This window comes from Phyllobates terribilis, unplaced genomic scaffold (assembly GCF_046119375.1).
Source record: "Phyllobates terribilis strain yellow unplaced genomic scaffold, ASM4611937v1 Scaffold_11__3_contigs__length_659146591, whole genome shotgun sequence".
Taxonomy (NCBI): Eukaryota; Metazoa; Chordata; class Amphibia; order Anura; family Dendrobatidae; genus Phyllobates; species Phyllobates terribilis.
Window position 1 is genome coordinate 386,553,257 of NW_027362771.1, and position 15,646 is coordinate 386,568,902.

Below are 15,646 nucleotides of genomic sequence, written 5' to 3' on the forward strand. Positions count from 1 at the left end.
AAAACGTTGTATCCGAGTCCAGATTTTAACTATTAAGATATCCAAGGGGTCACATTTCTCCTTGTGTAGAGTGACATGTTAAGCATGTCAAGGTGAGGAGACTTTTAAGCTGCAATGCTCCTCTGGGAAATATGCAAATTGTCTCTTCGGAAAGGAGGACTATAACTCTAGTGCCACCTATAGGAAGTAGCAATCCTAAAAGTCAATATCTACTCTCTAACAAGCCTTGTCACGTGACTTAGGATAAAAGCCAGAACCAGAATCTCAGTCATGTGAACATGTTTGTTAGAGAGTCGATATTGACATTTAGGATTACTACTTCCATAGGTGGCACTAGAGTTCTAGTCCTCTTCCACTCTGAAGAGACAATTTGCAACTGTTAAGATAAAATCACAATTGTAGCACCAGGTGTTCAGTCTACGGTCATGCGTTCCATGATACATACAGTGCGGAATAATTTGCAGTGCCGATGCACCATATTAATTGCATGCCAGTCTCCACCCAGTGCAGCATGTGTCAGATTAATCAAAAGGGTGCATGTAAGAAGAAGCAGAAGGTTTTCCTAAACTGGCACAAGTCCATTTATAAATACTAGTGTTGAGCGAGTATGTTCTGTTAACCCTTTCGCCGAGTATGCTCGGGCCGAGCTCCGAGTATTTACAGCTGCTCGGTGATATGGTTGAATCGCTCCCGTGTGCATGATTTGCAACTGTTTGACAGCTTTATTACATGTGAGGAATGTCTATTTCTTACACATTCCTCACATGTAATAAAACTGTCAAACAGTTGCAAATCATGCACACGGGGAGCGATTCAACCATATCACCGAGCAGCTATAAATACTCAGAGCTCGGCCCGAGCATACTCGGACAGAACATACTCGCTCAACACTAATAAATACATCTCCGTGTCAGAACGTGGGCATGTGGTGGCATACACGGCCATTCATGATCAAAGCCTAACACCGTCCCCATTCCTTACTAATAAAATGCTGCACTTGTGGAATACATTGTGCTCTTTTTACTGATACATAATGAATTAGAGAATTTAGTTTTTTATGACATATGAACATATTGGTCTTCTCACTCCAAAAAGTCAATAAGGAACTATACCTGATAGAGTGGTTATTAGCAGGGGCACACAAGCATTAGAGACCCATGGCCATAACAGTTTGATGAAATACAACCTTACATATATTTATAGCAAACCCAGTGCCTAATATTACAAAAATATTTTTAAAATTTTTCAGAAGGAAAAAAAACATTGCAAAAATGTAAGTTTTTAAAAATATACAGGTGCTTCTCACTAAATTAGAATATCATCAAAAAGTTAATTTATTTCAGTTCTTTAATACAAAAAATGAAACTCCTATATTATATAGAGTCATTACAAACAGAGTGATCTATTTCAAGTGTTTATTTCTGTTAATGTTGATGATTATGGCTTTCAGCCAATGAAAACACAGAAGTCATTATCTCAGTAAATTAGAATACTTTATAACAGCAGCTTGAAAAATGTTCTTAAAATCCGAAATGTTGGCCTACTGAAATGTATGTTCAGTAAATGCACTCAATACTTGGTCGGGGCTCCTTTTGCATCAATTACTGCATCAATGCGGCGTGGCATGGAGGCGATCATCCTGTGGCACTGCTGAGGTGTTATGGAAGCCCAGGTTGCTTTGATAGCAGCCTTCAGCTCGTCTGCATTGTTGGGTCTGGTGTCTCTCATCTTCCTCTTGACAATACCCCATAGATTCTCTATGGGGTTAAGGTCAGGCGAGTTTGCTGGCCAATCAAGCACAGTGATACTGATGTTTGTAAACCAGGTATTGGTACTTTTGGCAGTGTGGACAGGTGCCAAGTCCTGCTGGAGAATGAAATTTCCATCTCCAAAAAGCTTGTCGGCAGAGGGAAGCACTTGTAGCCCATGTCCTGGATACGTCTGTGTGTGGTGGCTCTTGAAGCAATGACTCCAGCAGCACTCCACTCCTTGTGAATCTCCTCCAAATTTTTGAATGGCCTTTTCTTAACAATCCTTTCAAGGCTGCGGTTATCCCGGTTGCTTGTGCACCTTTTCCTACCACACTTTTTCATTCCGCTGAACTTTCCATTAATATGCTTGGATACAGCACTCTGTGAACAGCCAGCTTCTATAGCAATGACCTTTTGTTGCTTACGCTCCCTGTGGAGTGTGTCAATGACTGCCTTCTGGATATCTGTCAAGTCAGCAGTCTTCTCCATGATTGTGGAGCCTACTGAAACAGACTAAGGGACATTTTTAAACTCTTAGGAAGCCTTTGCAGGTGTTTTTTGTTAATTATTCTAATTTACTGAGATAATGACTTTTGTGTTTTCATTGGCTGTAAGCCATAATCATCAACATTAACAGAAATAAACACTTGAAATAGATCACTCTGTTTGTAATGACTCTATATAATGATTTTCACTTTTTGTATTGAAGAACTGAAATAAATTAACTTTTTGATATTTTAATTTAATGAGAAGCACTTGTGTGTAACATAAAAGACTGATTTAAACAAGAGGACATTTTCTGATGACGGCTCCCCCATAAGGCTCCCCCTGTCGTTACTGTAATGTAGGTGTGGTGTCTTTCCAAGGTTTTTTTTTAACTTGCTGAATTGGAGTATGTACAAAATATTTTTTTTTAACACTTTTTAGTACAAATATCAGAAATGTTGTAATAAAGTTTATGTTTCTGCTAACTTATTATTTTCAATTATTTTGTGGTGAATGATCCAGGCATTGGAGCTGCTCACTCCGCCAGTTTCTGACAATGCTGCAGCCAGGGTTAAGGCTCACGTAAGACGTGGCACTGCCTTCTGCGAGCTGGAGCTCTATGTGGAAGGTAAAGATTTCTTCATTATGTAGTAATAAAAACAGAAAAGTCATCTTTTATAGAATTGTGGATGGTTTTAGATGCTCAGTATGGCATTGGAGTTTTTGCTGCTCACACCTCTAAAACGTCCAGTACATCTGGTCAGCCTCAGTCGCTGTGCTCTTCTCCCATTCTGTAGAGACATGGATGCCTCTGCTAACAGCCTGGGCGAGTGCGACCATACCCAAGGCAGCACGGTGGCTCAGTGGTTAGCACTGAGGCTCTGGGTGCAAATCCTATCTCCCAGGAGCTTGTATGGTTTCCCATTGTTTACTTAGACATACTGTACTAGTAGAGATTTTACATTGAGGATAGTGATGAAGATGCCTGTAAAGCCCTGTGGAATTAATGGCGTTGAATAAGTGAGTAAAATAAATAAATCATCTGTTAATCTTCAGGATTGTACTGCCCCTGGCAGAAGCCGGGAAGCAGAGGAACACTGAGCTACTGAAGATTTCTTTTGCGAAAACGCCTTTTAAATGAGATGTTCATGTTCTGCTGTTCTTATTGCTATGTGTCTAAAGGGAATCTGTCAGCAGGTTTTTACTATGTAATCTGAGGACAGCCTGAGGTAGGGGCTGAGACACAGATTTCAGGGATGTGTCACTTATCAGGCTGTGTGTAGTTGTTTCCATACAATGAATGTTTTATGACCAGGAGATTATCACTGCCCAGACTAGTGCCAAATTGTTCGACGACGCCCCCTCCTGTGAAAAGCAGCTCACTGTCAATACAGTGTACACAGAAAGCTGTGGTGTGGGCAGGGTTAGCTTTTAGAGTTCTACTACATTCTACAACCAAAAACTTTGATTTTGTCAAACTCCTGCACCCAGTAAACGAAGTGATACATCGCTGGAATCAGGGTCTCTTTTCCTACATTATACTGCTCTCAGATGAGGGAGCAAAAACCTGGTGACAGATTCCCTTTTAAGTACAAAAACTTCATACCAATATCTCTTCTGGTGACGAAATAACATGAATTATGACAAAAAGAAAATATTGGGATCCACACAGTCATTGTAAAGGACTTTACCTTGTGCCTTTTATTTGCATAGCCTAATGCACTTCCAACTATACATTCCCCACATCCTGGGATGTGGGGGAAAAAATGTTATTGAAATTTTCCAACATAGTTTTTAAACATACATAATACATTGCGAAAACCGTATTGAATAAGAAAAACTACTTAGGAGGGAAAAGGAATGGAAAGGAGAGGGTAAGGAGTAAAAGGAAGGGGAAGAAAAGGGGGATAAAACCATAAAAAACAGCACAAACAGCCGTCACCTTACTGATAAAGCCTAACATGGAAACATCTCTCCTTGGGAGTCCTTGCAATATGTAAATACTTATTACACCCAGGGGTGGATTAAGAGTAGCCAGAGCCCCAGGCAGTTTAGAAGGCGTGCCCCCCCCCCCCCCAGTACCCAATGTATCACGTGACATGTCACATGATTCTCTTTCATAAGTCATGTATGTGAGTAACACACAGATGTTCTGATCACATCTATAGATGGAAAATGACGGAATTTTTTTTCCATTATGTACAACCCTATATATAACATAGCGTTATATATAGCAGAGCAAGGTGGGAGATTTATGTTCTTGAGGGGCCACATGAGAGACCATGACTGTTGTGGAGGCTGAACCAATAGGCTGAAATTAATTCTGCTCAATATTAATATTAACAAAATAATAAAAAAATATATATTAATTGTATGACTTAATATTGAGCACAGTTAAGTGTGCTGACATCCCCCTATATACAGTATGAGTCCCCACATAACTCCCTATGCACAGTATAAGCCCCACATAGCTCCCTATATACAGTATTGAGCCCCCGAATAGCCTCCTATATACAGTATGAGCCCCCACATAGCTCCCTAGTTACAGTATGAGCCCCCACATAGCTCCCTAGTTACAGTATGAGCCCCCACATAGCTCCCTAGTTACAGTATGAGCCCCCACATAGCTCCCTAGTTACAGTATGAGCCCCCACACATCCTCGTATATAAGGTATGAGTCCGCACATAGTTGATTATATACAATATGAGCCTGCACATAGTTCCTTATATACAATATGAGCCTGCACATAGCCCCCTATATACAATATGAGCCCGCACATGGCCGCCTATATACAATATGAGCCCCACACATAGTTCCTTATATACAATATGAGCCTGCACATAGCCCCCTATATTCAATATGAGCCCGCACATAGCTCCTTATATACAATATGAGCCTGCACATAGCCCCCTATATACAATATGAGCCCGCACATAGCTCCTTATATACAATATGAGCCTACACACAGCCCCCTATATACAATATGAGCCTGCACACAGCCCCCTATATACAATATGAGCCCCCACATAGCCTCCATATATACATTATGAGCCCGCACATAGCTCCATTCGATCAACTGTCAGTTCCACAGCCAGCTCAGAGAATGGTCGAATCCCTCTCTGGGGGCAGCAAAATGCAACTGCCTGGGAGACACCTCTGACCACCACATGAGGTGACCTGAAGGCACCCCCTGACGGCTGTACCCAGGTCACTTGCCCCTCCTCTTCCCCTAGGTACGGCCCTGTACAGTCTATATGAGAATACATGACTTCTATCTATAATATAATCAGAGATGTGTCCGTCTGTCCGAAGCCTCTATAGACTGTACACGCAATGCACCTGCGCAGTCTGGCCAGAGACAGTAGATCACATCAGACATTACAGGTGAGAGGGAGGAGGACGAGGATAAAGGATTGTGATGCCGAAGATCGCGGTATGCGTAAGAGCTGACTGCATACCGCTATCTTCGGCGCCATTTTGTTAAATACACTGTGTGCAAATTTGTCTTCAACAAGATGGCGCCAGAGATCGTGCTATGCTCAGGCGCCACACTCCTCCAGCCTCGCCGGAGATCGAGGACGCACTGCAAGGGAGAGGGGAAAAGGTGAGTTTGAGTGTTTTTTTTTTTTTTTTTTTTTTTTTTTAATGGATGGAAGAACAGCAGAACAGGCAGGATGGAGGAGCATATACCAGGATGGGGACCTGATTGGGGAAGCATAAGCCAGGATGGGGGACCCGGATAAGGGGAGCATACACTGGGACGGGGGAGCATACACTGGGACGGGGGAGCATACACTGGGACGGGGGAGCATACACTGGGATGGGGGAGCATACACTGGGATGGGGGAACGTACGGTTTGTCATGGGGTCTGGCCCTCTGCTGGTTCAGTCATAGCTTTGAGAATACAGAGCGGCCGATGTAACCCCGGCCCTGACTGACAGCCGGCCTCAATGTAGAGCCAGTGTCAGTCAGTGCTGGGGGCGCAGTTATAGGGGACGCTCTGTATACTCAGATTGGTGACCGAACCGGCACCGTCCCACCCCCATGATTGAAACCGAATCCTGGCGAGGAGAATAGAGTTAATTTTCTCCCCGCTGCATTCAGCTGCTGGGCAGCATAGTAATATTGTTAATCTGCAGATTAACTGTTATATATGCAGGGTAATAGCGTTATTTCTGATGAAAGGATCCCTTTAATTTTGTAGCACAATACTTCAATAAAATGGTGCCGGAGTCATCGCATGCGCTTACCACGCTATCCGGCACCATTTTATTGAAGACACTGTATATGCAAATTAGTAGACAGTGTCCTAAAAAAAAAAATGGTGCCGGAAATGTACCAAGAAAAATGCTCGCCACCCGGGCGTAAATGGGTTCAATTAGAAAAATAGCCCAAATACTATAAATTGAGCGTAGGCAAGGGAAAATAATCCCCCCCAACACCCTCAAATACCGACTCCAAGGCAACATTTTTTTACTAAGAGAAAAACAGAGTCATCATGGTTTTTTAGAAAGAGACACATATTTTATTAACACAGTTAAGACAAATCTTATAATCAGAAAAACAAAAGAAAATTGATGAAGAACAAGTGAAAAGGCAAGGTGGACAATGAATTATCCACATAAGCCCAAACGGACCTGCCCCAATATTAGATGCTATAATCAGAAGTAAGCACAACTCTTGTAGCTAAAAATAAGAGGGGATTTCTCCACGAGAAAAATGGAAAACCCGCTGCACCTAGAATTTCCAACCAATACGATTAAAATAGCATAAATGATGGACCAATAATTTATCTCAATGGAATAACAAGATTGAGGGACTGTCATTAAATTTAAACGCCTAGTGGCGCCCTATAGTATAATGAAAAACAGGCATCAAAGACAGACCCATCAATTAAGGTGCAGCGTGCATATTAATGTAAACTATAGAGTTGGACAAATAGAAGAGCATCTCCACATATTCCCTCCCATCCCCCAATCGCCTACTCCTACAAAATAAAAGGAGGGGAGAGTGACCTCTTAGACATTTCAACATAAAGTGCCATAAAGGGCATGACACTCAAATAAACAATGGGGGAGATGTTACTCTTACCAGGGGTGGTGGTGGTGGTGGGCAGTCAAATGGGCTTTGGGACAAATAGTACGTCCCCCGACGCGCGTTTCGCGGCGATTACGGCCGCTTTCTCAAGGGGCAGTGCAGATAGAGAGGGACAAGCACCCTTTTTAAATCATTAGTGCCGGTCACGTGAGCAATCACGTGACCGGTCACATGTGTGATGGGGGCATGCACTGGTGCCCTAGCGACGCGACGCCGGCGCATGCGCCCGCCGTAACCCGCGCCAGGCCACGCCCCCAAGCCGTCAAGACATCATCGCGCACGCGCGGGCACGCCGCTCATAGAGCGGAGGTGCCCGACCGTGCGCGGACGTCATAATGACAGCCGGAGGCGCGCCCACCAGCAGGGAGGCCGGCGCATGCGCACCACGTCCCAGGGCAGCAGTGCATACAACAAAGTAAATGTACACAAGAACCAAGGAAGGCAAGGCAGGAATTAAACAGGAAATTTCCTATCATGACACCATATCCATGACAATTTATCCATCAGGCCCTTTTCTTTGTCTTTTTCCATATTTCTGTCATCCCATCCTTAATTTCTATGGAGCATCTGCATCACATAATCATATTGAAATAAATGAAGATTGATCCGATAGGGTGCTAAGAGAAGAGTTATATTGTTATCTAAAAGAAAACTGAGAAATGTATACAGTTAAAAACACAAAATTAATTTAAAACCAAACAAAAAAGGAAAAACATGAAGACAGATATAACCCCAGACAAACATGTATATCCCTCGAACACAGTGAGGGTAACAGGGAGAGGGTGAATTGTATAAATTAAAATTAAAATCAACCAGAAAAGACCAACATCACAAAAAGGAGGAAAAAGAGAGGGACTCATTAAGTCCACGGGGCGACAATGTCCCAAGTGTTACTATCCACTTAGCTTCAACCTGCGCCAAAATCTTTTTGACATTGCCGCCCCGTGAACCCAAATGTATCACGTCTATCCCCCGCACTTTGAAACAGCGAGGGTCGCAATTATGGACAGCCCTAAAATTCAATAACTAGTATGATATACTGTGATACAGATATCGGATGTTCTATACTATACACATTATTATATCCCATCTAATGTCTGTACCACAGTATACCATACAGTAATCTGTATACTAGATGTGGTATATTATGTACAGGGATATACACTGTACTGATCACACGTGCCTACAGGACCTCACATATTATAATTGGAGCAGTATAGTATGTGATGTCCTGCAGGGTTGAGAGTAGATCAGTCAGTGCAGGATCCCGTATGCGAGGTCTGTGGTCGCTCTGCTGGGGCTGTGATTTATTGCAGGACTCTGAATTTTCCTGCAGATCTGGTGACGCTGGAGCCGATGACCCAGAGTGACCTGATCTGTGGCAAAGGTCAGACTCCTGCAATAAGTCACACAGAGCCCCAGCAGAGCGGCCATGGACCCTACACTATGGAATCCTGTGTGCACTTATCAGGTGAGCAGCGTTCTGCAGCCTCCACCTCACTCCAGACATCCTGCCCGGGCCTGACCTCGTATTTACTGCCGTCCACTAGGTCTGATGCACGAGCTCCTCTCCGGCAGGATGATGCAGCTCCAGGCGCTGCTGTGTGATGTCAGTCCCGGAGACGCTGTGTTCAGTGCAGGGGGCATGTATGCCTTCCTCTGATGTGGCCGGCGTCTAAAAGGTACAGTGCAGTCGCCCTGCCCAACTCGCCAGTGGCGGCACATAAAACATTATAATGAGGGCAGTCTGGCCATGGGCCCACCTGGAGCCCTGGGTCCCGGGCGGTAGCCCAGATTGCCCTCATTATAATCCGCCTATAATTACACCTGAAATATGCATAGAAGCAATACCTGACGCTAGTCCTGACTCGTCAATCCACGGAGCCCAAATGTGTTCAAATTTATTGATAGTCCCTCTTTTCTTGTACACCCCTTTTTCCATATTTATTTAAAAACCAATTTATTTTGTCGATATCTTCGTTTTTTGTGTTGGGCTCTTAGCACAACATTGGTTGGATACTATTGATGTTCTCGCTAAGTACAGCATGATACTTCATTCATCTACTCCTCTTTTCTTCATGCATGCCCATCTGCATTGTACCATCCTTAACCTTCTATGGATTCATTGAACTGTACTTTTTATGTTTTGATCTATTTTTCAATAAAGTTTTTTTCTTTTTTGCATTTATGTATGGTCTTAGTCATGTTTCTCATGTTAGGCAATGTTCACACGTTGCGTTTTTGCTGTGTGTTTTATGCATATTACAAGCTGCGTTTTACAGTACCAGCATTTCAGAAATCTCATGCACACACATTTTTTTTTCCTGACTGAATTGGAAAGCTGCTGCGTTTTTCAAAAACTGCAGCATGTCACTTCTTTCAGCATTTTTTCACCCATAGAAGCAATGAGCAAGTGCAAACACGCAACAAAAACATAGCAAAAAATGCAGGTATCAGGTTTTGCTGCGTTTTTAGTGAAAAAAAGCAAGTACAGCAGTATGTGAAACACATTTATTTTTGTGATTTTTTCCCAAGTTTAAACCGTAATGTCTTGGTGTCCTCACCTGAGAATGGCAGTTAGGATTAGTAGAGTTTACTTAAATTAGTGATATGCATAAAGTAAACGAAGCTTGAGCAAATCCATGCCCAACCAATGTGTAAAGGTAAACATTGCCTGATCAATGTGTGAAATGAAACAATGCATGACCAATAAATGACTGACCAAAGTGTGAAAGTAAGTAGTGTCATACAAACTCAATGCTCTGCCATTGTCTGTGGTAAACCATTCCTGATCAATTCACCTCCCCCTGCTGTTACATTTTCAATTGTGTATTTTTTCATGAACTCGTATGAATTTTTTTGTTCAGAATAGTCACTATATTTTCAGACATTAAAAATCCTTTTCCACTAAATAATTAGATCAAATTGCCCTTTTTCCAAAAATGGTTTTATGGTTTCACATATGTCTTGCATTGGTGACCTGTGTTCATGCTTCTGTGGTGGAAGCAAAGCTGAACTTTGAGATCCTGAAAAACGCAGCAAAACCTGCTTTTTATAAGCCACTTCTTTACTGCCAAGAAAACAGGTTTTGCCTGCAGAAAAAAATGCAGCAAAGACGCAATGTGTGAACATAGCCTTAGGGTCTTTATGATATGCTGTATGTGACATTTACTTATACATGGGACTATATCGATATCCTTTTTGTGGATGTAGATTGAAATCCTGATTCTGTGCTCAGCATAGAGCTCAGTAAGTAAGTGAACCAGGCCTAAGCTGTATGGGCACCTTTTAGTTGGAGGGACATGTGGTAGAACCTGGAAACAGATGAGCAGAAATAAAGGTGTTAATGTGCATGGTGCTCGGGTTTTGTTAAACTAGCAAATGGAAGTACTTACATTCTATATAAAATGACGTTTGGAGAACTTTGGACAATATCACATTCTTGTTCAACAGTTTTTCTTGATCGATATTTATCCTTTTTTTTTTTCTCTGTAAATAAGTTTGATGTTTGAGTGGTCTTATTAAAGCAGGGCATCTTGTGAATCCAGGAATGTATGCATTGCCTTTTAAAGCAAGATAAAGAGATGTATTGTTCACATGCTCCCCATATTCTCTCAAAGGTCATCTTTATTAATCTTTGCCTTCTGCAATTACTTGTTGGAAAAAGTGCAGATGCAAGAAACCGCTCTTCCTCAAGGACTTCCGACATTGAATAGAACAAAATGAGACTTTTCAAGGTTTTCCTGAATAAAGCTATTTTCTTTGTATTGCTTGAGATGAGTTTGTGCAACGGAGCAGTGTCGCCCGACAGCACAATAACTACAGAAAGTCACTGACATCACTCGAGCACTGTATTGTATATTTTCACATGAGCACATTATGGAGTGCTTCAACTTCTCGGTAATCCACTGTATGCAGAAAAATGAAACATTGCGTAAAACTACCTATGATCGATACAAAGGAAACAATCATTCGCTATTCTACCAAGTCACCAGTCTACAATTACTCAAGTCTCACCGCTTTCTATTGTGCCAAGACATTAAAGATGATACAAAAAAAAGCTGATTGAAAAGTGACAATGGCTGCTCGTTCCATTGTTTCCAACAATGGCCACTACAAGACAACTTATAATAACTAACTTTCCTATTGCTATCCCTTCCGATTTATTAGTATGTGGCTCCATGCTCCATTTCTACTCTAATGTTGAAAGTTGTAGCTAAAGGGGTTTTCTCACAATAGTTATTTAGGTATAGACATATCTGATCGCTGGTACCCCCCCAATCACTGGCACAAGGTTCCTGAGAGCCCTCCCTTCCTCTTCACTGCAGAGAACTTTGAATGGAGTGGCTGTTGCACACACATGATGCTGCTTCAATTAAAGGGAATCTGTCACCAGGTTTTTGCTACCTAATCTGAGAGCAGCATAATGTAGGGACAGAGACCCTGACTCCAGCGATGTGTCACTTACTGGGCTACTTGCTGTAGTTTTGAGAAAATCACTGCTTTATCAGCAGGAGATTATCACTAGAAGACTAGCAAACCTGCTGCCATGTAGTCCTCCATATTTATGAGCTTTGTATAACCCTGCCCCCAATATTAATTGGAAGCTTTCTGCCTATGCACAACGTACCCAGGAAGCTGCCAATCAGTCGTGTGGACAGGGTTATACTGAGCTCAGCAGTCAGAAAACTGATAGATTTGCTGTGGATAAAACAGTGATTCTTATCAAAACTGCAGTTGGCTGTGTTCATCAGCCCCAAAGACCTTAAAATGGCAAGGTGCATGCTTGACCATGATTTAATTTAAAAATTTGATGTGAGCTCAGCAGTGGGGCCTACAGCAATTAAGTGTGCCCTTCAAAATTGTTGTAAATGGATAGATGTGGCTATTCCACAGCAGGGGTGGGCAATTAATTTTTCCAAGGGGCCACATGAGAGACCGTGACTGTTGTGGTGGGCCAAACCAACAGATCAAATTTAATTCTGCTTTTTATTATATCACTGCAAACCCTTCTGGCTCCTATCTCCTATCTCACAGTGCTGTCAGCTTCCTCCACACTGACTGCTATGAGATGAGATTGGGAAGTGTTTATAATGATACATAACTCTGCTGTATCTCCACACAGTAGTTGCAGAGATCAGTGAGGAGAGGAGGGCGTGTTCTTTTCTCCCCTGCATGAGGTTGCCTGCTTATATTGGGGTGTGTACTTCTTCACCTGCATGAGGTTGCCCAATATAAGTAGGCAACATCAAGCAGGTGAAGAAGTACCCGCCTCCAGAGACAAATCTCTGGTAATGCCCAGTTGAACTACAACATAAACTTTACACACTAAAATCTCTGCTACGCAGAGCAGAGATTAAAAAATTCAGCTCTGCAGCCACTAATGCGTTGTGTAGCTAGTTCAACATGGTCAAACTGCTTTTATAGATGGTTTCTCCCAGTTGTGGTGTATGGGTAGGAGAGTTACTTCATGTTATAAAAGATATGATGTTTTGATTGCATCCATCATAGAGGAGTACAACATGTTAATGGGAGAAATATTTGTTTGAAGAAAGTGAAAACAAATTATAGAAATATACAGAAAGATGTCCATTATAGCGAGGGCAATAATGTTCTTATTCTACTCTGCAGGTCTACAGGACTATGAAGCTGCCATTAAGATTGACCCTGCCAACATAAATGTGAAATCTGATGCTGAGAAAATTAGACAGATCATCCAAGGCACCAGTTTAGGTCCTGTATAATTGCCTATACTCTTGTCCACTGTTTCCACAATTTGTACATTTATACCAAGAGTGCAATATAAATGTATTTTTATCATGTAACTATATTTTGCTATAAGTATGTATTAATATAAGGACATTACATCATTTCAATAAATTATTAGTGTTATTGTGGGATTTCTTTTTACATCTCATCTCTGACCTCAAGACTTTGGATCATACATGGAAGTATGATCATGTTTCTTCTTCTTTATTATTCTTTATCAAGGATGATCACATGAAAAGTCCTAATTCCATTAAAAAATAAATCAGATGTGGCTACGGTTTCCCCCAGTATTAAAGTGTATAGTAGCCGGAAGAGCCATCATCTAATGTAAAGCCTTCTTCACACATCCGTATAAAACACATATTTGTAAAACCGGTGTCAGTGTCATCAGTGTGTCCGTTTTTATCATCCGTGTTTTTCCTGTATGGACGAAGAAGGAAATAAATTACAAAGCTTCTCCTATACTTTGCGATGTTAAACATGGATGGTACACGGATGCCATCCGTGTTTTTCATGGACCCACTGACTTGTATTGACCCTTGTCATCCGTGCTGTCGGAAAAAATGGACATGTCTGCGTGTGTTTTGCAAGGGCAGATGGTCGATGTAAAAACACTGATATATGCATAGCACTATAGGTTATAATGGGTATGTGTGATATCCTTGAAAAAAAAAAGATACCACTCGTGCTGGAAATATAGTTGTGTGAAGGAGGCCAAAAGGAGCCTATCAACTCTTCCCTGACAGGTTTAGAGACCAGGCATATAGAATATCTGATCCTTTTGTTTCTCTGGCCATCCGGAAAATTAAAGGGATTTTCTACTGCACAAATATTGATAACTTATGTTTGGGATAGGTCATCAATATCACATTGTGGGGGGCTGACACCCTCATTGATCAGCTGACGGTACTAGATGTAAGCAGTGTTAAACGTGGAACGCCACAGCTCCATCACACTGTTTAATGGGCACTGCACACCAGCTCCACTCATTTTAAATAGGACTGGTCTTCAGTACCCAAGAGCGGCCACTAGTTTGAAGTTCTGGCATTCCGCTTTTTACATTTGGTAATTGGTGGGAGGCTTGCTGAGTTTTGACCATCCCAATATCTGATATTGATGATTTGTCAGCTCATCAATATTTGTGTATGGACCTCTTAAAGCCCTCTATACATTTTAGATAGGTGTCGGGTGAACGATGTTTTGGCCGGCAGCTATCTTGCACCCTAGCTCTCCCATACACAGGAGCACTTTGCTCGGCCAAACGCTCCTGTGTTCCCTACGAGAGCTTCTGAAAGATATTTCTGGCAGGAGCTTATCCCTCGAGAAAAGTATCAGCAGTATGAAATCTGACATTATGGATCCTTAACTCCCATGATAATCATCTGGCCAAGACCCCCATACACAGACTTTTGGCCAAATCAGTCGGTTCAGCTGTTAGTCTAATGAGTATGCAGCCTTAAGATGAGGTTTTTTGGACAGTACTCACACTGCGCAGCTACTTTAAAGGGAATCTTTCACCACTTTGGAGTTATCAGACCTCTACTATGGCCATGCAGCGTATAGAAAAGTAAATCTATACATAACTGTATGGCCCATAGTAGAGGTTTGATTGTAGAGAAATCTGTTTTTATAAACAGGGCCCTGTGACGTGCACTGTGCTCCCTCTTGTGCCGGACATGCGCAAAGCACCGCTCACATAGAGCGCACTTTGCTTCATCCCGGCGCCGACTACCTGTGCTCTGCGCCGCAGGGTTCTATTGCGCAGGCGCCGAGAAGTGACAGTGACTCCCTGGCGCCTGCGCAATAGAAACCTGCAGTGCAGTGCACGGAGAGACTGGGCCGGGATGAAGCAAAGCGTGCTATAGGTGAGTGGTGCTTTGCGCAAGTCCGGCACAAGAGGGAGCACAGTGCACGTCACAGGGCCCTGTGACATGCAGGGGAGGGGGGAATATGATAATTAAGCATATAGGTGGGGATTTGGGGGAATAATAAGCACATAGGCAGGGATTTCTTGGCATACCCCATACGCCAAGCCTGTGAAAAACGGAATTTATAATTTCTCTGCAATCAAACCTCTACTATGGGCCATACAGGTATGTATAGAATTACTTTTCTATACCCTGTATGCCCATAGTAGAGGTCTGATAACTCCAAAGTGGAGACAGATTCCCTTTAATATAGTTTCTGTGGTGGCCCACAACATGTTGGATATTAGTGATTTTTATCTTTAATACTAATAAAATAGCAGCTGTGCAGCAACAAGGAGCTAAAAGACATATATTTGACCTGGCAGAGTAGCCATTCTGTAAAAAAAAAACTATACTGACCCCTTTACGTTAGAGGGAAGCGTAGATCCCCAATGTGGCATCCCTTTTCTCAGAGGAAGTGGATTCAGGCTTTGAGACTGACCACAGACTGAAGGGTTTGTCAAATTTAAAAAGTGGCCACTAAAACTTAACTAATAGTTACCCGTCATTACTATACCATAAAGGATGGCAGTGACTATCGTGGCTTATGACAATGAACAAAGTTTAGAAATGA

General features: G+C 42.3%; 1 protein-coding gene across 2 annotated transcripts in view; it reads left to right on the forward strand.

The window, feature by feature from the left end:
• The window catches only part of DNAAF4 (dynein axonemal assembly factor 4), a 46,743-nt gene extending 33,526 nt beyond the window's left edge, over window positions 1-13,217 (forward strand). For both annotated transcript variants that reach the window (XM_073652995.1, XM_073652996.1), the window contains exons 8-9: window positions 2,760-2,865; window positions 12,968-13,217. In XM_073652995.1, the coding sequence (XP_073509096.1) occupies window positions 2,760-2,865; window positions 12,968-13,080 (219 nt within the window). In that variant the 3' untranslated portion in view covers window positions 13,081-13,217. The remainder of the gene's footprint in view (window positions 1-2,759; window positions 2,866-12,967) is intronic.
• Window positions 13,218-15,646: the final 2,429 nt, after the last annotated feature.